Below are 21820 nucleotides of genomic sequence, written 5' to 3' on the forward strand. Positions count from 1 at the left end.
TCCTTTCTTGTCTTCTCTGCAAAGACAGGCTTTCTGTGTTTAAGCCACTGCTGATATAGAGGTTGCTACTTTAAGCTTATTTTAATAAAAGTGCTATAATCCCAGGAGAGGATTACCTTGCCTGGGGCGGGGTTGGGGGGGGAGCGATGGTTCTTGATGCCTTCTCAAAATGATAGATTAAAATGATGGAAATTTTTTTAAAAGGAATATGATATTTCAAAGATATTTTCATTCTGTCTAAATAATACATAGAGATGAAAACATTTTGTTACATGATTAAAACAGTTTTACCACTTGAGTTAGCACCCATTTTCATTTTTTCATTATAATAGAGCCCCAGTTTTATTCCCTATGCAATGGCAAACACTCCGCAAGAAGTGCAGCCTTGAGAAAACTGGCCCCCAGGTTTTGTGGTTGACTTCTAATGGTATCAAGGAAGTGGTTAGATCAAAGTAATAAAATTAAAGCTCTTTTTAAAGAGGCTGGCTTTAATAAAGTGGACAGTGAAAATGTTAAAGATCTGTTAGCATTCATAGCAAATTCCTGACTACCAAAGAACTCACTCCCGTGTTCATTTGTTAATGCTCATCCTTGATGCTCATTTGTTTGAAGAAGCAGAATCTTGAAACTCAATGCAAAATCATTAAAAGAATATACAGAACATGCATATGAAATCATGGCTATTTTAGGTAAGCTTGGTCACGATATGAGTAGAAGTGTTAAATTTTTAAATGCAGCTCCACTGAAAGGAATCAGGGCTCTGGGAAAGTGACTGATTCAAGGTCTGGGGAGGAGATGTTCAAGTTGAGCTTAGAACATTTTTGTGATACCAAGTAACAAGTTATCAAAGACTATTAAGGTCATGTCAGTAGGACCCTAGAGCCAATCTAAGTAAGTTCCCACTGACCAAAGATGGGGTAGTTTGAGCATCAGTAAAGATTAAAAACTGCAGTGGAGTCTAATACTTCAACTGTGTTAAAAGTTGTCAGTTTTGTGGTGGTTTCAAAGATTAAAAATTTCTTGGTCACCTTTGGAGGATGCTAGGGAACCGCCTTTTGATCTTGAAAACTCATTTTTATATTATTGATAGGTCACATGCAAAAGATATGACAGACACCATTTTGAGTGTTTTCATCCTGTTAGTTTGTCTGTGGCTTCAGACAGTGGTTCAGAGCTACCTGCTTCCCAAATTTGAGTGCCAAAAAGAGAATTAGATTTGCACGTGAACAAACCCCAGGCATTTGCAGGTCTGCTTGCTCGTCATCAGCACGCTGTTGTTGACTTCCACGCTCATCAGGTGGCAGCAGTGACTCTCGCTATTCCTCCTGTCACGACCCAACTTATCTCTTAACTCACCTCCTACCATCTATCTTATTAGCCCAGTACCCTCATGGTTGTACCCTAGATTTCAGCATCATCAATAATGGCTCCATTCTGAATCTAGATCCCTGCATGTCACTCTGCAACATTCTAACTTTCCAGTTCTTTTTGGATCTCATTGAATCATCACGTCCATGGACATTTTCACTCTCAGCCAAGTCCTTCCTCTCCTCATCCAGTTTAGATTTCATGGTCTTTTGTGGCATGACTTACGTACAAATGACCTTAACTACCTTTGCACCCACCTCATAGGGGAATTATAAGGGTTAAATGAGCTAATTAAATACCTATGAAGTGCTTAGGACAGTTGACCTGGTATTATTACATAGTGTCTGCACAGTACATGTCAACAATTGCTATGGCCTAGCTCGTCTTTTCTTGTACTTGTCTCGTGAAGCTCCAGCTTACATGCCTGCTCTGTGCCTGCCCCCAGTCGGCTAGGAGTTTCTAGAAAAAAACATGCTAGTCATCTCATGGCCACAAATCTCCAGTGTGTAATTGGTTTTGCCCAGCAGTCTTGCCATTACTTCCCTAGTGTGTTTGCTTTCTACTCTCCAAAATGTGTGTTCAGATCTCTTTCCTTAATCCATCTACACTTGCAGACATTTTTGGTACAGATAACAGGAAACCGTATTTCAGGAGACCTAAACAATAAGAAAATACAGTGTAATATCACAAGAAGTCACAGCATAGGGCAGTCTCCGGATTGGTAAGTTCAGCAGCTTAGTGACGTCTTTCTGCTGTGCCATCTTTAGTTTGATGATTCTGCCCTTGCTGGCTTCCATTATGGTCACAAGGTGGCTGTCATTGCTCCAGGTATCACATGTAGACATGGAAGCATACTGGGAGAAGGTCTGTTTATTCCTGGGAGTCTTTATTTCAGTGAGGAAAGTCTTTCCTAGAAGACCCCTACAGACTTGACTTCACTGGAAGAAGGCTGGGGGAGTAGTGGTGGGGGTAGGTGTCCAGCAGAGCACCACCTTCCTCCTGCATTTCTGCTACCTCACTCACTTCAGTGGGCACTTCTCAGCGTCTTGCTGACTCCTTCTCTGCTCCTTTCTATCTAAACAGTCTCCCTAGGTGACATCCAGGCCCCTGGCTTTGAATGCCATCTGTATGATAGTGATTATTAATGAACATTAGACTGCATATCCAGTCACATGCTCGACTGCTCCATTTATGTATGTAAAAGACACCCCACACTTAACATGGCCAGAGTACACCCCTGCTGCCTCCTTTTTCCCAGTGTCAGTAAACGGCACTGCTTACTAATTACACTCTAACCAGAAATGTAGGCATTAGATTGATTTCCTTTTCTCCCTACATCCATTTTACTGGCAGTTTTGGACACTCACCCCAAATACCTCCCCCTCTCCCTGCCTATGCTACCCTAGTTCAGTCCAAGCTGCTATCATACCTCACTCGGAGGACAGCAGTAGTCTCCAACTGGGCACCCCACTTTGATCTTGCCCCTACAGTCTGTTCTCTGCCAGCCTTACAAAGGATCTTTTAAAACACAAATCGAATTATGTCACTTTCCACTCAAAATGCTCCGGTGTCTTTACATAACACATAGAGTAAGATGTAAAACTACACTGCGTCTGTGTGATCTGAACCCTGCTTGTCCAACTTCACTGCTGCCACTTCCCTCACAGCCTTCTCCCCATAGCAACAGTGGCCTCCTTCTCTTCCTCAGTGCTGAGCTTGGCTTCCCCTTAGGGCCCTTGCATGGCTGATCTCATCATTGGGTATTCTGTCTGATCATGTCGCTGCCCTGTTAGCATTCAGATGTGGGCCTCCCCAACCACCCAATCTAAATTAGTCATCTTATGATTATCTCAGAACCTTTTTCCCGGCCTTAAATTCTCTTCGTAACACTCACCACAACCTCAGTTCTCTCTTGTCCATGTGCTTGTTTATTGCTCTTGTTCTTCCCTTTCTTTATGTAAGATGTAAGCTTTGTAAGATCTAGGACGGCCTATCTGGTTCACTACTGTTTGTTCAGCACCTGAGACAGCGTCTGGCACATACTGGGTCACTTGACCAATAAATTAAGAGATTGAATGAATGGATTTTACCTGGGAAAAGCAGAACAAATAAACTCCCATCCAGCTTCATCTAACTATTTTTGAAAGAGAGAGAAAAACAAAACTCCTGGTATGTCACTGTATCATTCATGATATTGGAAAGCACACAGTAGAAATTGACTTTGGCTACCCTACATGAAGAGGAAATTTATTGCAAGGTTCCCAGAATCAATAGCTGGCTAGAGAATAAGGCTTAGAGCCCAAACTAGACCTTAGTGGCCCTGGAAACACACAGTCTGCACCATTGCAAGAACACAACACAAGAATCACCAGGTTGGCACATTGCTGCCCCTGCATTGCCTGTAAGCATAGAAAGTCTCCATGTTACAAGATCACCCATTCAGGACTCCTAGTCCTGAGAAGTAACATCCAGTGGACCAAACGTGACTCGGATGCCTGCCCTGCTGTTCCAGGGCAGAGAGAAGGAGGATCTTGGTTTCCACTGGAGGGATTCTTTACTGTCCCAGGTTGAATACAGCAGGGTGTATGTGGGGGAGTGTTCTCCAAAAGCAAGACCAGGATTTTAATGGGGGCAGTGGGTGTTGGGCAGCCGAAACATGACAGACATCGAAAGCATGTGGGTAGTTGTTCTGAAATTTCTCTTTGAGCCTGTTGGAGCCCTGCCACAAGTAGTATGAACATCTACCTACCTCCTCCATCTTCATGGCTCATAATGACCATAGCTTGTCCTCAAACCCAAATCTCCACTAATGATTGATGTTCCCACACCACTGTTTTCAGAAGATGCTCTCAGATGCCCTGTGGCTTTCTGTCATCCTCACAGTAGTCCATAGGTCCTTCCAGGCCCAGGGGGCCTATGGGATCTGGGCCTGCTCCAACCATTCTGGTCTCCCTGTGCTGCTCTGTGAGTCAGACATGGTCCCCACAAGACCTGTGCAGTGTCCACTCCTTGGTTCCTTTTGTTCTTGGCTCTAGTGTCACCTCCTCCGAGCCCCTCCTTGGCCATCCTGTCTAAACTGTATACACCCCACACCCTGATACACTCTACTCTCCAACTAACAGTATGTATTTATTTGCTTATTGTGGGCTTCCCCACAGGAGTGTCAGCTCCTGGGAGCCGGGGTTTGTTTAGTTCACAGCTGTATCCATCTTCCCAGAACAGGAAGCTGCAATAACTACTTGAATGAGTGAATAAATGTGTCATTTTGGAAATGAGTTCCAAAAGAGGAATTCCAAAATGGTCCTGAATAACAAGTATACAGCATTTGGGGTGACTATTCTGAAATGGTGCATATTCACTTGGTTATGTAAATTCTGTTGCCTCATTAAAAATGAATCATCTCCTACCTCATGTTTTATAGCAGTGGGTCAGCAGAACCCACGGAATCAGCATCTCCTTGATGACAGAGCCAAAGCAAAAAGCCTTAGAAAACAACTGGCATTTTCTGAGCATTCCCACATTAGCAAGGGAAGGGTCAGTGTCCAAGATGCTTCCTCTTCCTAGTAATGTGGCTTTGGCACGCTGTTTCTGCTTATTACTCTGATGGATCTTCATGAGGATTCATGGGCCACCACAGAATGCCTTTTTCTGGTAGATGATGAAGTGACTCAACAGTAGTTGTTTTTTGTGGAAGCAAAACATGCTCTGAATTTACTGCCCCTGGAAAGGGTTAAATTACTTGTATTTTAGCAGGAACCTTGTGAGTTATTGTGAAAACTGACAGAAATACAGCTGATTCAGCTTCCGTTCATACTTCTCGTATTTGGTAGTACTGTGGGGTACCTGCCAAGAGTGTCACGGGAGTGTATGACCTCCTGATACCATGGTCCCTTAGTGTTAGCATTGCAACCCAGGAGAGCTGAGGCTTCCCAGATCCTGGAGAACTTCTTGGGGACACAGGCAGGAAGTGGCTTGAGAGGCTTTTACCTGGTGGTTTGGCTCTTTGTCTCCTTGTACTGTGCTCTTCAAAATTAGTGTAGCACTTTTATTCCTATTACAGTGTCATATTACTGTTGCAGAACAGTTTTGAAATACAACCAAGCAAAATGAATAAAAAATGATCATTATCTATCAGCTGATCCCACAGAGACAACTTTCTAGATAGATTTGATATATGTATATGCCTACTTAGATTATGTACCTACTTATATATACCATACCTTTTATCAAGCAGCTTACAAACTTATTTCATAAGTTGCTCTTTACTGTCTTACCACATAGTAGATAAGAATCAGGCAGAGGTAGGTTTGGATCCTGTTTCTACAACCTAACTTTGTGACTTTGGGCAAGTTACTAAAACTCTGTGAGTCTCAGAGCAGGGCCCAACTAGGAGTCAGGGCTCCATGCTGGAAGCTCTTGGGATGGACACCAGTGTAAGTTTGAGTAGAGTCTCAGACCTGTGTGATTTTGAATACATTAGGGTGGCTGTCAGAGTGGAATGATTTTAATTCCACTGGGGACAACCCTATTTTTAGTTCTACTGGTTAATTTCTCCCATCATCAAGACTGTATCTAGAGATGGCACTTTAGTGATCCTGAACTCAAATCCCTATTGGAACTAAGCAGGTTGTGTGATCTATAGAAGCAGGCCTGGTGTAAGAAAATCAACCAACAGAAATACAGCACACTGTCTTCACTTCTACCTAACTCTAAGCTAATATTGGAATTTAGTATTCAGAATTAATAATAGATGAATTGAAATAAATTCTCTCTAGTACTTCTTTTTGTATTTGGAACTTAAAATATCTGATGCCTTTTCTTCCACACCAGGTCTCAGTGGCACATCTTGTCTCTCGAGTTGCAGGATGCAATGCTATAGTGAACCTTGCTTCCCTAATGAGCTAATTGCTTTATTTCATAATAGAAAATAGCTGTTCATAAGCAGAGGTACTTCCAAACTGGACTAGAATGTTGGCATAAAAATATTTTCTGTTTGGAGTAACTATTCCTGAGATGGTTGTAGAAGTCTGAGATTCCACATCAATTATATTCAGTTTTTTGTGTCGTATTGCGCTGCAGTTCAGTAACTTCCATTTGTATGGCTCGTTGCTCACACTATCAGTATTAATTGACAAAGGCAAACTGAACAGGTCATATCATTTTTATAAAGGTTGAAATTATATACCTGGAGCCAGTGAAGGGTCAGTTACCTTTAATTCCATAAAGTAAAAATATAGTTCAAACTATCAGTCTTTGATTTCTGCAAACTGAATGCAGCATATGAAAGTGGGCCAGATAAATTCTTACCAAACAGGTTTCCTAAAGATAAAGTTTTGGTAAGAATGAGCAAATTAAATCACATATTTGTGTAACTATTTAAGAATGTCCCTTTTGACAAGTAGGGTTAGGGAAACTGGATTTCTGCCCGCAAAAGAGTGAAGTTGGACCCTTACCTTATACTATATACAAAAATTACCTCGAAATGGATCAAATACCTTAATGTAAGAGTTGAACGTACAAAACTTAGAAGAAAACAGTAGAAAAACTTATGACGTTGGATTTGGCAATTATTTCTTGGCCGTGACACCAAAAGCAAAGGCAGCAAAAGACAAAATAGATAAATTGGATTTCATCAAAATTAAAAACTTGCATGCCTCAAAGGATACTGTCAACAGTGAAAAAGCAACCCAGGAATTGGGAGAAAATATTTGCAAGTCATGTATCTGATAAGGAATTGATATCCAGAATATATAAAGAACTCCTTCAACTCAACCACAGCAGAACAACCCAATTAAAAAGAAGATATACAAATGGCCAATAAGCACATGAAAAGATGCTCAGTATCACTAGTTGTTAGGGAAATGCAAATCAAAAACCACAATGAGATTCCACTTCACACCCATTAGGATGGCTACCATCAAAAAACAAACACAAAGTAACAAGTGTTGGTAAGAATGTGGAGAAGTTAGAACACTTGTGCCCTATTGGTGGGAGTATAAAATGGTGAAGCTGCTATGGAAAACAGTGTGGCTGTTTCTCAGAAAAATTAAACATGCATTTACTGTATGTTCCAGCAATTCCACTTCTGGGTATCTACTCAAAAGAATTGAAAGCAGGGTCTTGAAGAGATGTTTGTGTACACGTATTCATAGCAGTATTATTCCTTATAGCCAAAGATGGAAGCAGCCCAAGTGTTCCTCAGTAGATGAAAGAATAAACAAAACATATTCGTGTAACGGAGTACTATTCAGCCTTACAAAGGAATGGAGTTCTGACACATACCTTCTGTCCATCATACAGAAGGACAAATACTGTATGATTGCACTTACATGAGGTTCCTAGAGTAGATAGCTTGTGATGTCAACCAAAAAAGCCAAATCTTGGATGCAGTGTTAGTTGGTGAGCCAAGTTGAGGATTTTTCCTTGGATCCTATGATGCAGGGTTTTCAACAGAACAGAAAGGTCTCTTCAGCACCAAGCCTCTCACACTCACATCATGCCCTGCAGCAGACAGTTAGGTTTGCATCCATTTCATCCATCAAAGCTTAGAGTTCAGTGCCATTCAGCTCTGTTTCATGGTGTTAGTTTCATGACTGTTCCTTTGTTAAATATTTATAAAATCTTTATTCCTGGAGAATCATTCCATAAACAAAATAATATGATGAATGGGCTTAAGTGGACTTGCAAAATATTGAGTTTCCTTTGAATAAAAAGTGCAGCACTAACAATGACTGTTGAGGGTCACATTTGTTGATTTCGACCAATCTACATTAAACTTTTCACAGAACACAACAGAGAATCATTTCCTAACATGTGCTTATCATGAATACTATATCCGTAAGTACTTTAGTCTCATGAAAATCCTCATCAGCTCCATGAGTAAATATAGCTATCTGGGTTGTATTATTTATATCTCTGTTCTAATCAGCTGCCATTGGAAACACTGTAAATAACTTGTCTGTTCCATATAGCTTGTTCCGTAAGTTTTCAGACCTATCTTTACTATACTGAGCAACATCATTGTTTACAGTTAGATTTAAATTTGTTAGTGCTTCATTTTTTCACACGTGTTTGTTGCCACGTTGTGTAAAATACCTTTAAACTTACCATCTATAACTGCTTGGGCTGTGTGAGCAGTAAGTAACTGCAATTTACAGAAGCAGTACTCATTTAATGTTCAAAAACAATCCCTACTGAAAATGTCAATCCTTTTGAGGTTTATTTTTGTTTCTTTTTTTTTTTCTAATCACCTATATTTTCAAAACATGGTCATCGTTCTCAACATGGTTGCTTAATAATAGCATCATAAGCTATGTTCTTCCAATGCTGGCGTGCTTTGTTTGTTAAACATGTAGGAATGTACTTAATTATTGAAGGGAAATATGCTTTCTTGAAACTTGTCTCCCCCCCACTTTTGGTTGAGATGTGAATAAGAGTATATTTTGCCTGCCTTTTAGTGTTGCTTAAAGAAAATCAAAACTTCTCAGTCTGTAGTACTGGAGTAGCAGGAAGTGGTGGAGGCTGTGGCAGACTCGAGTGCATTGCATCTAAAAAGTGCAGCTGCAGTTAACTTCCAGGTACAAGTTAGCTTTTATATGAAATTACCCATCCAGTTTATAAATGTTGGTAACTAGTGCAGAAAAAAAAAGTTTAAACTTTAGGGGCCAGAGAAACACAGTGAGCTTGTTCCGATGTTTGGCCATCAGTTTGCTTTTTGTCTTCTGAACCTTCGCAGTCAGCTTTTCTTTGGCCTCCTGGGCAGTCCAGCCGCCACTTTAAGGATAAGACTTATAAGATAAGATTTAGGATTTGCAGCTATTTTCATATTCTTATTGGTAGAAATTGAAGCTCCGAGTCAGAATATTACCTGCTTTTGTCCAGCTTTCTATTTAATGAGATCCCCATCTCTTCACTCAAAGATATTGGGGTGAGCAGATAGATGGATCTAATGGATTAATGCATCAGGGGATGATTAGTACTTGCACGGAAAAATAAAACCCTGGGACGAAGCCTATTTTCATGAGTAATTATCTGTTTTTATTTTCGTTAAATTAAAATTAGTTTATGGTTCATTTACTGTAAATTGTAAATGAGTCTTCAAAAGCACATGAGTTGAATTGCTCAGAATTTGATGTTTTATCTAAACTGAAAGCGAAATACCAAGCTTGATGGACCTGTCATTCCTCTGGTGAACCTTCTGAGGGAGAGAAAACGCCAGCCCCTGACCCCCTCAACTGCGGTGCACCCTGTGGTTCCTGACTTGGTAATGATTGTGGACTGGATTCAGGAACACACCAGCCATGGTGCAAGTAATGGTCAGTGTCAGGATCACTTAATAATGATATAAGGTTCTTAAGTACTTTTGGGATATTAATAATTTTATAAACTAATTAAGAAATTAGGTTCTGTCTTGAAATAGTTTTCCAGTTACTAATTTTGACATATAAACTTCTGGCCCTGGTTTGTTTTTATAAAAGAAGAAATGAAACATTGAAGTGTTGAAAGGGTGACAAATCATTGCCTGCATTTTCTGTCTCATCCCCTGTGCAGGGGGCACGCAGCGACTGCCACGTGCCATTGGGATGTCCCTGGCCAAAGAGCTCATCTTCTCTGCACGTGTGCTCGATGGCCAAGCAGCCAAAGCAGTGGGCTTGATCAGCCATGTTCTGGAACAGAACCAGGAGGGTGATGCTGCCTATAGAAAGGCCTTGGACCTAGCAAGAGAGTTTTTACCTCAGGTACTTTAATTGCATTTCCTTCTTTTACTCTTTTTAGATAACTTTATAACAAATTGACTAGGTTAATGTTAAGAGCCTTCAGAATTAAAATTAAGATTTGAAGATAATCTGAGGCCCCTATTGTAGCCATACGTTGATAATATATCACATACATGTTTATCACGTGGGACAGAACTTGCCAGCAACTTAAGTTAGCCCTTCTGACCTGACTGTACACGTGAAGAGAAACAGTGACGGATGGGCTGTCACACTGGATCGCCCCCAAACTGAAACACAAGTAAGGAGCCCAGAGTCGATTATGCCAAGTGAGCTTTCACTGAGATCCCATAACCTGAGATAACCTGCTTGAACAGCACCAGTTGTGTGTCTTATTGTGTTTGTTTTTATGGTGATGTAGGCATTGTTTTAACTCCTTTGTGCACAATATGCTTCCTCACAATTACACTTCAAATCTGGGACTCACTGCACATTTACTCACAGATCATAATCCTCATGAGTAATATTAATAACAGCGCATCTAGGGGCCTGTATTAGGGGTTTCTTGGTTCTCTCACTCTTTTAGGAGTATTTTTCAAATATTCCTTTCTTCTGAAATCATGGATTAAAGGATTTTTGTTATGTAAACAATTAGTGACTTGTCTTTATTCCTAATGGCGTGTAAAGTTTTATAACTTCTGGAGTCAAAATTACTTCCTCTCTAACTCAAACAGTATTTGTAACCTCTCAGTATTTGTAACCGAAGGCCATGGGTCCTTTTGGGAAATCTCATGAAATCTCTCTCTAGAAAAATGCATGCACCCTCCACATTTGTCTGGAGTTTCGCATCCAGTTTCGGGAGGCATCCTTGGAGTTCTTTGTTGTAAGACAAGGCCCAGGTCTGCTGTGATATACCTGTCCCCTGAGAGCTGTCAGACGGGTCCTCTCATTTGAGTTGGTTTCTAAAACCACACTGCCTGCTGTTGATGCTACCTCAGTCCTTCTCAGTTAAGTTATGAGCTATAAGCTCTTTCAGGGCAGGGACCTTATATAATATAGTTTATTCCCCATATGAGGTAACACAGAGTCTTATACTCTGAATTGATGGAGAGAGAGCAAGTAGAAAAGATTTTTACTAGTTTTTAAAAAAAAAAAAACAGCTCCCGAGTTCTGAGATTCACAGCCTCTCCTGATCCTCGGATGGGAGCGTTTAGCTCCCTATTCCAGAGCTCTGCCCAGGTGGCTCATTAGCCCCTTGGCACCTCTGTGGTTCAGGTTCCTTATCTCACTCCTGGGAACTGGCTCTTTCTCCTGTGACTGCAGTGCTGTTAATGCCATCACTGCCCACAGCTCACCCCGCCCGAGAGCCCCCTTCTCCCCACCTCCAACCTGACATCTGGCTGCACCCTACCACGTGGTGAACCAGGCAGAACTCATCGTCTCTTTCATCTGAAGGACATGCCTCTGAGAACATTAATTGCTGAAATTAATTTTTCCCCAGGTGAAGGGAGATGTCAAATGACTTTGGAAAATGTGTAACTGTGAAACTGTATACAAAAGTTACAAAACAGAATTTGAGGTGGAATAATCTTCATTTTTACAGACCTTGCTACTAAATGATTAGTCTTCTAAATAATTAGAAAGCTTCTATAAAATTAGTATTTCTAGGTGATTTCTGTATTATATGTTACTTCCATTTTTCTATCTTAGGAAAAAAGTTTGTATATAAAGAAGAGGCACTGGTTTTTTATTTTAAAAGAGAAACTAATTAATCGTTATATCTAATAGCATTTTCATTTTCCTGTTTCTCCAGTTTTATAAACCTTGCTGCCCAAAGTGTGGTCTGTGGACTAGCAGTCCAGGCATCCGCTGGGAACATGTTAGACTTGCAGAATCCCCGGCCCATGCCAGACCCCTGAATCTGCATCTCCATTTTAACCAGGGGCTTGGGGAGTTGTGTGCATATGGAAGTTTGACTAGCACTTGTCTGGGTCAACTGGTAATAAAAGTGAATGGATAAGTTTCTTGGTGAGAGGAGCACTCTGTTAAAAAAAAAAATGAATTGATGATCTTGAAAGAAATAAAAAAAACTAGTATGTGTAACATACATACAAATCACATCTGAAAGGATTCTAACTAAGAATCCGAGGCCTAAGGCTCGGAAAATTGCAGTCTCTGAAAAAGATTTTTCATCATGTGATTTAGGAAGAGAATTTATATAGGTTAAAGTAGATAACCGAAAAATGGCATTTTTCATGCCATCATACATTTATCCATTCACTTATTGGAGTCCTCTGTTGTGCCTGTTATTTAGAGCCTCTTGCATTTTAATTCAAAAGATGCTTTAAAACATGCCATTGGGGCGTCCCTGGTGGCGCAGGGGTTGGGAGTCCACCTGCCAATGCAGGGGACGCGGGTTCGTGCCCCGGTTCGGGAAGATCCCACATGCCGCGGAGCGGCTGGGCCCGTGAGCCATGGCCACTGAACCTGCGCGTCTGGAGCCTGTGCTCCGCAACGGGAGAGGCCACAACAGTGAGAGGCCCGCGTACCGCAAAAAAACAAAAAAAAAACATGCCATTGAATTCTAATTCATCACCCAATAAACAATTTTCAGGGATTTAAAATGTGATCAAATAATCAAATTCCATCTGGAGGATTATGGTTTCTAAGACAAAGTTATGTGTCCCTTCTCGCAGAGGACTCCCAATTCTTTCCTCTGTGACCCTCACAGATCCTGAAGGACTTATTTGGACTTGAAGCTTTTGTGTGATGTGGGAGCACTGCCTGGAGGACGCATCTTTACTAATACATCGTCATCGTGGTTAGTTACTGATGCTCAGGGAAGAAAGATACAGCTCCACTGCCTGAAACAGATGATATATGAATCCCATGTTAATCAATAGTGTCAGCCTCATCTCAAGCCCAGGGTTCTGTCGAACCACTCATGGGTGTATTATTGTGCCAAACACTTTATCTCCTTTTCTTTTTCCTACTTAACTTGTAGGGAAATTTGCTGAACAATTAAAAGCCCTACTGGACACATACCACCTGCTGACCTCCAAGCATATAGTTTGCTGTGCTACAGCATGTTGTGAAATCTGTGTAACATGCTGGTGCAATAGATTATTACAATTGCTGTTTAATTAAGGCCTTGCAAGGCTCCTAAAATAAATTTTCCGTCAGGAAAATTGTTGTTGCCTCTATGCCATGTTGTTGCCTCTATGCCATGGATCCAGCAAAGGGAATTTCTGAATTTGAGATGTACAACATGATTTGCATAAATAATTAAAATATGTTTCTTTAATTTGAATTTTAGGGACCTGTTGCAATGAGAGTGGCAAAATTAGCAATTAATCAAGGGATGGAGGTGAGTGCCTTAAGTTTGAGTTTCTTGTTGGAATAGGTAGTGGAGATTTAACTTAAATGAACCATTATTTTTTAATATTCTAAAATATAGCTGTTTCACTGCTGTGATTACTGAAAGCTACTGAGGTTCTTTTTAGCTACATCAGTGATTGCATTCTGCTTATATCTGTTGTTGCTTCAGTATCATAATCACAGAATTCAGTAATTTCACTGATACACTGCAGCATATGACATGCTTATTATTTATGCCATTGAGTTAATAGATTTATTGGCTAGTAGTTCATAGAAAACCAAAGGAAAAGGGCATTTTGTGTATTCTCAGCACCAGTATCATATTATAAAAAAATGTTCTAAGGAGAACTTCCTGGCTCAAAGCTCCTCCTAAAGATGGAGACCATCTTTAACTTCTTGATGTGCTTTCTGCAGTGAGACACACATAAACCCTGCAGGGGGCCCTGGGGTTACTCTGGAGAGATAGCTCCAAAGGAGTAGAGGCCCCAGGACAGGGGAGAAGTAAGCAGGGCAAGGGAGCAATGCAGGTACCCATTTACATTGGGCTTTTCATTGCAGCAGTTGTATTTTGGATAAATTAACTACAGGAATTCTGAAGAAAGATATTTCTTCCTTGCAGACCCAGAGCCACTATATTTTCCTGGCCTTCACAGCAGTAAAAAGAGGTTAAATATGTTAGTAATAAATACATTTTTAAAAATTTACAAAGTATTTGTTTTTTAAAAATTCTTACATAGTAATAACAATGCTGGGACTTCCCTGGTGGTGCAGAGGTTAAGAATCCGCCTGCCAATGCAGGGAACACGGGTTCGAGCCCTGGTCCGGGAAGATCCCACGTGCCGTGGAGCAACTAAGCCTGTGCACCACAATTACTGAGCCTGCGCTCTAGAGCCCGCGAGCCACGACAACTAAGCCTGCGTGCCACAACTACTGAAGCCCACGCGCCTAGAGCCCGTGCTCCGCAACAAGAGAAGCCATCGGCAATGAGAAGCCCATGCACCACAACAAAGAGTAACCCCCGCTCGCCGCAGCTAGAGAAGGCCCACGCGCAGCAACAAAGACTCAACACAGCCAAAAATAAAATAAATAAAATGAATTAATTTAAAAAACTTCTCTAAAAAGAGAAAATAGTAACAATGCTAATAGCAAAAACCTTATATGACCCTATGTGCCAACCCAATGTATAGCTTATGTAGTTTATAAAGACTTCACCTAGATTAACTCATGTGATCCTCACAATAACCCCATTTGATACATACTGTAATTAACTCCCTGTTCAGATACATTTCTCCGAGGCAAGAGAGGTTAAATAACCTAGGTAACCAAGGTTACACAGCTCCCATATAGTAGAGTCAGAATTTGAACCCAGGCAACCTGGTTCCAGAGTTTCTCGTGCTGGTCATACTTCTGATTTGCTGTATTACATCAAAGAATTCTGTTCTTTTGGAATAAAGTTATTAAATTTGAATTTATATTTATGAGTATACCATATTTTTAAAAGTAATTCTTGCTGAAATGAATTATATTTTTATCCTCAGGTCGATTTAGTAACAGGATTAGCCATAGAAGAAGCTTGTTATGCTCAGGTATGTAATACAACCACAAATTCAATGCAGATACCCCTTACCTTCTGTATAAGTCAACTAAATTACATATCACTGAACCATGATATATATACACTATTAAAAAATCATACAGATGGGTTGAAATTATTTATTTCTGCTGTTTGACTGTTACCAGCTCTTATGACTGATTCTGTTCCACATACTAATGACTCCTGTCTATGTAATTTAGAAAATGCTTAGAATAGTTAAGTTAGTACCATTTGTGCTATAGCTGTCTCTCTGGCTCATGTTGTATTTTCTGGGTGTGGTCTTGAACCCTCACTCCAGGGTAGAGAGGTGTGAAGACGGCAGCTGTGAGCACGTGCCTCCAGGAAACGTCAGTATTTGAGACTCATTGGCTTTTCCTGATGTTCTGAGCCTTTCCTCCTACCCACTGAAAGTTCACTAGTTTGATTACGTATACAGTTTTCTTTTTTGTTCACAAATTAATAGGGCTTTTTATAGAGGAACAAATCTTCCTTCCTCCTTTCCTTTCTTCCATCCTTTTTTTTTTTTTTTTTTTGCTGTACACGGGCCCCTCACTGTTGTGGCCTCTCCCGTTGTGGAGCACAGGCTCCGGACGCGCAGGCCCAGCGGCCATGGCTCACGGGCCCAGCCGCTCCGCGGCATGTGGGATCTTCCCGGACCAGGGCAGGAACCCGTGTCCCCCGCATCGGCAGGCGGACTCTCAACCACTGCGCCACCAGGGAAGCCCCTTCCATCCTTTTTAAAATGAAAGATACTTTAGGTGCTTGTTTTAAGGCATCTAAAGTAGCAAAAGAGTTTTGTTCTACCTTTTCTGAGAATTGGAAACTGAGTCAGCTCCCATTTAAGCATGGCAGTATCATGAATTAGGAGCAACAGCTAGAGTGTTACTCTGCGCCTGGTCTGTATATATAAATTACCACCTGTCATTGATGAGCACATACCATGAATGAACTAAATTACAAACCTCTTACAAATGGACAACCTTAGAGTCTGAAGAAAATATTTAAAAGCATATTTGGCCACATCTTATCAAATGTAACAGGAATCATACAAAGTATTCCATCAGACCACAATGGAATTAAACTAGAAGTCAATCACAGAAAGATAGATGGAACCCCACCTATTAATGGTGAGATGTAATCTTTTTAATAAGGTTAAGCAGTATACTTCTAAATAACATTTGTCAAAGAGAAAGTCTCAAGAGGAATTAAAATATATTTTGAACTAAATCAAAATGAAAACACAACTTATCAAAATTCGTGGGAATATATGAAAAACAATGTTTAGAGAGAAATTTATAGCGTTAAATATATATATTAGAAAAGAAGAAGGATCTAAAATCAATAATAACTTTGCAGTTTTCAAAAGTGGAGAAAGAAGATCGAATTAAATCCCAAATCAGAAGAATACAAATAATACTTTAGAGCAGAAATCAGTGAAATTGAAAAAGGGGAAACAATAGATAGAAAACAAAACCAAAAGTTGGTTCTTTGTAAAGATCTATAAAATTGACAGACTTCTAGTCAGGATAATCAATGAAAAAGGAAGATAAAAATTATATCAGAAATGCAAGAAAGATTATTACTACTGATTCTATGGACATTGAAAAGATAAAGGAATACTGTGAACTATATATGCCCACAAATCTGATAACCTAGATGAAATGGACCAATTCCTTGAAAGACAAAATATACCAAAATTTATCCAAGGAGAAATATAATATGAATAGTCCTATGTTTGTTGTAGAGATTAAATCAATAATTAACAAACTTCCAAAATAGGAAACACCGGGTGCAGATGGTTTCACTGGTGAATTCTACCAAACATTTAAGGAAGAAATTACACCAGTTATCTACAATCTTTTCCAGAAAATAGAAGCAGAAGGAATACTTCCTAACTCATTCCATGAGGACGGTATTAGCCTGATAACAAAACTAAAGACATTACAAGAAAGGAAAACTACAAACCATTATCTCTCATGAACATAGATATAGAAATCCTCAACAAAATATTAGCAAGCTGCCTCCAACAATATATAAAAGGAATTATATGCCACAACCAAGTGAGATTTTTTCCCAGATATGCAAGGCTTGTTCAACACTCAAAAGTCAGTTAATATAATTCATCATATCAACAGACTAAAGAGGGAACTCTGGTGAAAGAAATCACAATTTAAACAGATATCCCAGGGGCTTCCCTGGTGGCGCAGTGGTTGAGAGTCCGCCTGTCAATGCCGGGGACATGGGTTCGTGCCCCAGTCCGGGAAGATCCCACATGCCGCGGAGCATCTGGGCCCATGAGCCATGGCCGCTGAGCCTGCGCGTCCGGAGCCTGCGCTCCACAACAGGAAAGGCCACAACAGTGAGAGGCCCACATACTGCAAAAAAAAAAAACAAAAAAACAGATATCCCATATTCATGGATAGTAAGACTCAATATTATTACGATGTCACTTCTTCCCAACTTGATCATAGATTCAATGCAATCCCAATAAAAATTCCAGAAAGTTATTTTCTTAATATTGGCAAACCAGTTCTAAAGTTTATATGGAAAGTCCAAAGACCCAGATTGGCCAACACACTATTAAAGAACAAGGTTGGAGGAATGACACTACTTGACTTCAAGACTTACAGTAAAGCTACAATAATCAAAATAGTGTGGTACTAGCAAAAGAAAAGACACATAGATCAATGGAACAGAATAGGGAGCCCAGAAGTAGATTCATACAAATATAGTCAACTGATCTTTGACAAAAGAGGAAAGGCAATTCAATGAAGAAAAGATAGTCTTAAAAAGGAATAGTACTGAAGCATCTGGACATTCAACTACAAAAAAAAAAATCTAGACACTGACCTTACACCGTTCACAAAAATTAACTCAAAATGGGCCATAGACCTACATGTAAAGTGAAAAACTATAAAACTTCTCGAAGATAATATAGTAGAAATTCTAGACCTTGAGTTTGGCCATGGCTTTTTAGATATAACACCAAAAGTGTAATTCATGAAAGAAAAAATTGATGTTTGACTTTATTAAGATTAACTTCTACTCTGCAAGAGACACTGTGAAGAGAATGAAAAGACAAGCCACAGACTGGGAAAAATATCTTTGCAAAACATATATCTGATAAAGGACATGTATCCAAGACATACAAAGAGTTTTTAAAACTCAACAGTAAGAAAATAACCCATTAAAAACTGGGTATAAGGTCTGAAGAGATACCTCACCAAATTAGATGTACAGATGGCAAATAAGCATAGGTAAATATGCTCCACATCATATGTCATTAAGAAATGCAAATAAAAACAAGATACCGCAGTTTGGCCATTTCTTACATAGTCTTACTACATGATCTAGCAATCATGTTGTTACATATTTATCCAAATGAGTTGAAAACTTGTGTCCACGCAAAAGCCTACACACCGGTGTTTATAGCAGCTTTATTCCTAATGGCAAAACTTGGAAACAACCAAGATGTCCTTCAGTAGGTGAATGGATAAACTGTAGTACATGTATAAGTGGGGTGTTATTCAGCAATGAAAGGAAATGAGCTATCCTACCAGGAAGAGACAGGAAGGAACCTTAAATACATATTACTAAATGAAGGATTTCAGTCTTAAAAGCCTGCATACTATATGATTCCAACTATATGACATTCTGGAAAAGACAGTGGGGTGGGGGATGAGGGATGACTAGGCGACACATTAGGGATGTTGAGGGTAGTGAAACTATTCTTTGTGATAATGTAATGGTGGATACATGACATTATGCATTTGTCAAAACCCATGGAATATCCCTAATGTAAACTATGGACTAGTTAATAATATTGTGTTAATATTGGCTCATTAGTTGTAACAAATGTATCACATTAATGCAGGATGTTAATAATAGGGGAAACAGTGGGGGGGCTTGAGGGAGTATATGGGAACTCTGAACTTTCTGCTCAGTTTTTTGGTAGACCTAAAATTGTCTAAAAAAAGTAAAGTCAATTTTATTCAAGTATATTTGAAATGGGAAAAAAAGCATCTTAGAGTTAGAATGATAAATTTGGTCACATAATTTAAATTGTTCAAATGATTTCAAAATTTTAGATTGTCTTCCAATTAGTTTCCTTAGTTAAAGCTTATTAAACTTTTACAATTGTCTTTATTGTTTGGCATAGATAACAATGTTTTGCTTCTCTTAGACTATTCCAACAAAAGACAGACTTGAAGGTCTTCTTGCTTTTAAAGAGAAAAGGACCCCTCGTTATAAAGGAGAGTAGAAGAAAGAGAAATCTTCAAAATGCCAGTGTAATAAATATACTTCTGGAAGTATCTTTCAGATTCACGTATGCCTCAGCATCTGGAATCCCAGCGACCAAAGTGAAGAGCGAGTTATCCATATACTGAATTAAGTATCTGGAGTGAACCCCTGTGTGTACTTGTTCAAATGTATATCGTCATTTTCATTCAGATTTATAAAGCTAATAGTGTATACTGTCAAAAACGCCAATTCAAAATTAGGTATACATTTTTAAATACCTCCTGCATATGAAGCTTTCTGTTCTTAATTTTTCTTAATGTGAATAATTTATATATTGCACACGCTAGGAAAAAATATTGATTGTATGTCTCTTGTGCTACAGTATGAAAATAAAATTATTTCCATGTACCAAAAATGTGAAGTTATACCAAATAAAGTTCTCAAGGGATTGTACACATGCACCCACACACATACATCTCATACTGAAAAAGGAGCTGATAGAATTCTGAGTGAAAATTATCAAATATAAGTAAAATTAGTGAAAAGGAAATGTGGAAATTTTTCTCTTACCCCGTTCTTTTTGTATTGAGTAAATCATTGCATGTTGGATTTTAGAAGAAACCACCTTTCCATTGCTGATTCTGTCAGGTGACCTCTTTACGTAGTCAGTCTTAGAATACAGTATGGATGGTGGAGAATTAATCCAGTCAGAGACTGGGACCAAAGGCCTTGTGGAGGCCAACTGGAGGCCTGGAACTGTTGTACCTGTAAGCCCTCCTAGCAAGTGGCCTGGCCCCCTGGCCTAACCCAGAAATAAAATGGTGCAGCTGGGCTTCCTTGGTGGTGCAGTGGTTGAGAGTCTGCCTGCCGATGCAGGGGGCGCGGGTTCGTGCCCCGGTCCCGGAAGATCCCACATGCCGCGGAACGGCTGGGCCCGTGAGCCATGGCCGCTGAGCCTGCGCGTCCGGAGCCTGTGCTCCGCAACAGGAGAGGCCACAACAGTGAGAGGCCCGCGTACCGCAAAAAAAAAAAAAAAAAAAAATGGTGCAGCCAAGGTTGGCCCTTAGAAGTGGCTTCGTCCTGGATTAAGGGTGAAGTGAAGCCTGTTTTCTGCTTCCTTCTCCCAAGCTGTTTGCAGCTGATTTCAGTAAGGAAAGGAGGTGAACACATCACCCCTCTCTCCCCGTTCTAACAAACGTCATGCCTTTCTACCCCTGGCCAGGCAAGCAACTAGAAATGGAGGTGCTCCAGGGATATGTGAGTTTATATAGCCTTGCCTGCGGGACAGATAGGAAGTGTGTGGGAAATAGCTGTAGAATTCAGTGTGCAAAAGGGAGCGGAACAGTACAGCTCCCTGAAAGAATTTGGGCTAGCTTTATTTTGTGTTCATTTGATCAAACTACACTGCCTTTTGAGGCTGCATCCAGGGCTGAGTCCAGCAGTGCTGGAGAAGTCCCCCTTTTCCAGGACCCGCGCCTGTTATTTTCCAGCTCCAGGGGTCCCCCACTGTCCCCAAACGCTGCAGCTGTGCTTCATTGCAGTGAAGTCAAGTTCGACACATGGGTGACTGCCTGTTTCATGCATTCCCATGCTCTGCACCACAGCCTCCTTGCTCTTTAAAGGATATAGACTTGGAATTTGTTAAATCACCGAAACTTTTGTTTTTTAATTTGAGAAATTGAACTCTTAATCTCAATTCTAAAATCCTTGAAAGAGGTAGGCGTGGACTTAACCTCAGCCGATGGGCACTGTGCCAGGGGGCAGGCCTGCTTACTATGTGCGTCCTTGTACTACAGCAAGTGCTGTGCTCTTTGTCACCTTTGCTGCTGACACTGTGCAGACTATGATGTTTGCTCAGCTGATCGCCATCATATGAAAGGAGCTTATTAAAATTTACATTGGGCTCTGTGGTGATTGTATCTGATGGTGTGTACACTTTGCTGATAAACTTGTACCATTCATTTCCTGCAGGATAATTTGCAAATAAAGTGCTGGTCCTTGTTTTCATGATCCTTCAGACGTTTCAGGACCCCTTGGCTCTGTCCGTGACATGTGCAAATTCCACTTCCATTCTGAGTAGGAAATAATTATGTTCACGGGGAAAAATATTGAGTGTGCTGAGTGACTTGTCTCTCCTAACTTGGATTCGGAGTCTGCTGCTGATTGAACGCCATTTAATTTCCTAACAAGTTCTGATTAAGTCCCTGGAGTGATTAAGTCAATGGAGTGTATCTGAAAGCAAAGACCTCATCCTGTAGTCACTTCAACGTGTCTGCCCAGCTGTCTGTATAGATGTTTGCCTTTCCCTTGGTTTTCTCTTCAGCAGGGCAGTCTTGCTGGGGGGGTGGTCCTAACACACCCCATGGGTCGAAGCCCAGTGACTGGGTGCTGGCGGGGGTGGGGAGGGTGCTCGTCCCTGAGGGAGTGCCTGCACCAGCACGTGGGCCAGCAGCTCCTTTTGTTTTCCTCCCAGGCTTGGAGTGTTTTCGAGTCCTCACACTGAAACCACATGATGCAAGCTGGT

General features: G+C 40.4%; 1 protein-coding gene across 3 annotated transcripts in view; it reads left to right on the forward strand.

The window, feature by feature from the left end:
• AUH (AU RNA binding methylglutaconyl-CoA hydratase) overlaps nt 1-21306 on the forward strand; it is a 163441-nt gene extending 142135 nt beyond the window's left edge. For 2 of the 3 annotated variants that reach the window (XM_033429643.2, XM_004270608.4), the window contains 4 exons: nt 9919-10106; nt 13399-13449; nt 14999-15046; nt 19238-21306. In XM_033429643.2, coding sequence (XP_033285534.1) covers nt 9919-10106; nt 13399-13449; nt 14999-15046; nt 19238-19315 — 365 coding nt within the window. In that variant the 3' untranslated portion in view covers nt 19316-21306. The remainder of the gene's footprint in view (nt 1-9918; nt 10107-13398; nt 13450-14998; nt 15047-19237) is intronic. The other variant, XM_033429641.2, reaches the window with a different exon arrangement.
• The last annotated feature ends 514 nt before the right edge of the window (nt 21307-21820 follow it).

The sequence above is a fragment of the Orcinus orca genome, chromosome 6, assembly GCF_937001465.1.
Source record: "Orcinus orca chromosome 6, mOrcOrc1.1, whole genome shotgun sequence".
In the NCBI taxonomy this organism is placed as follows: Eukaryota; Metazoa; Chordata; class Mammalia; order Artiodactyla; family Delphinidae; genus Orcinus; species Orcinus orca.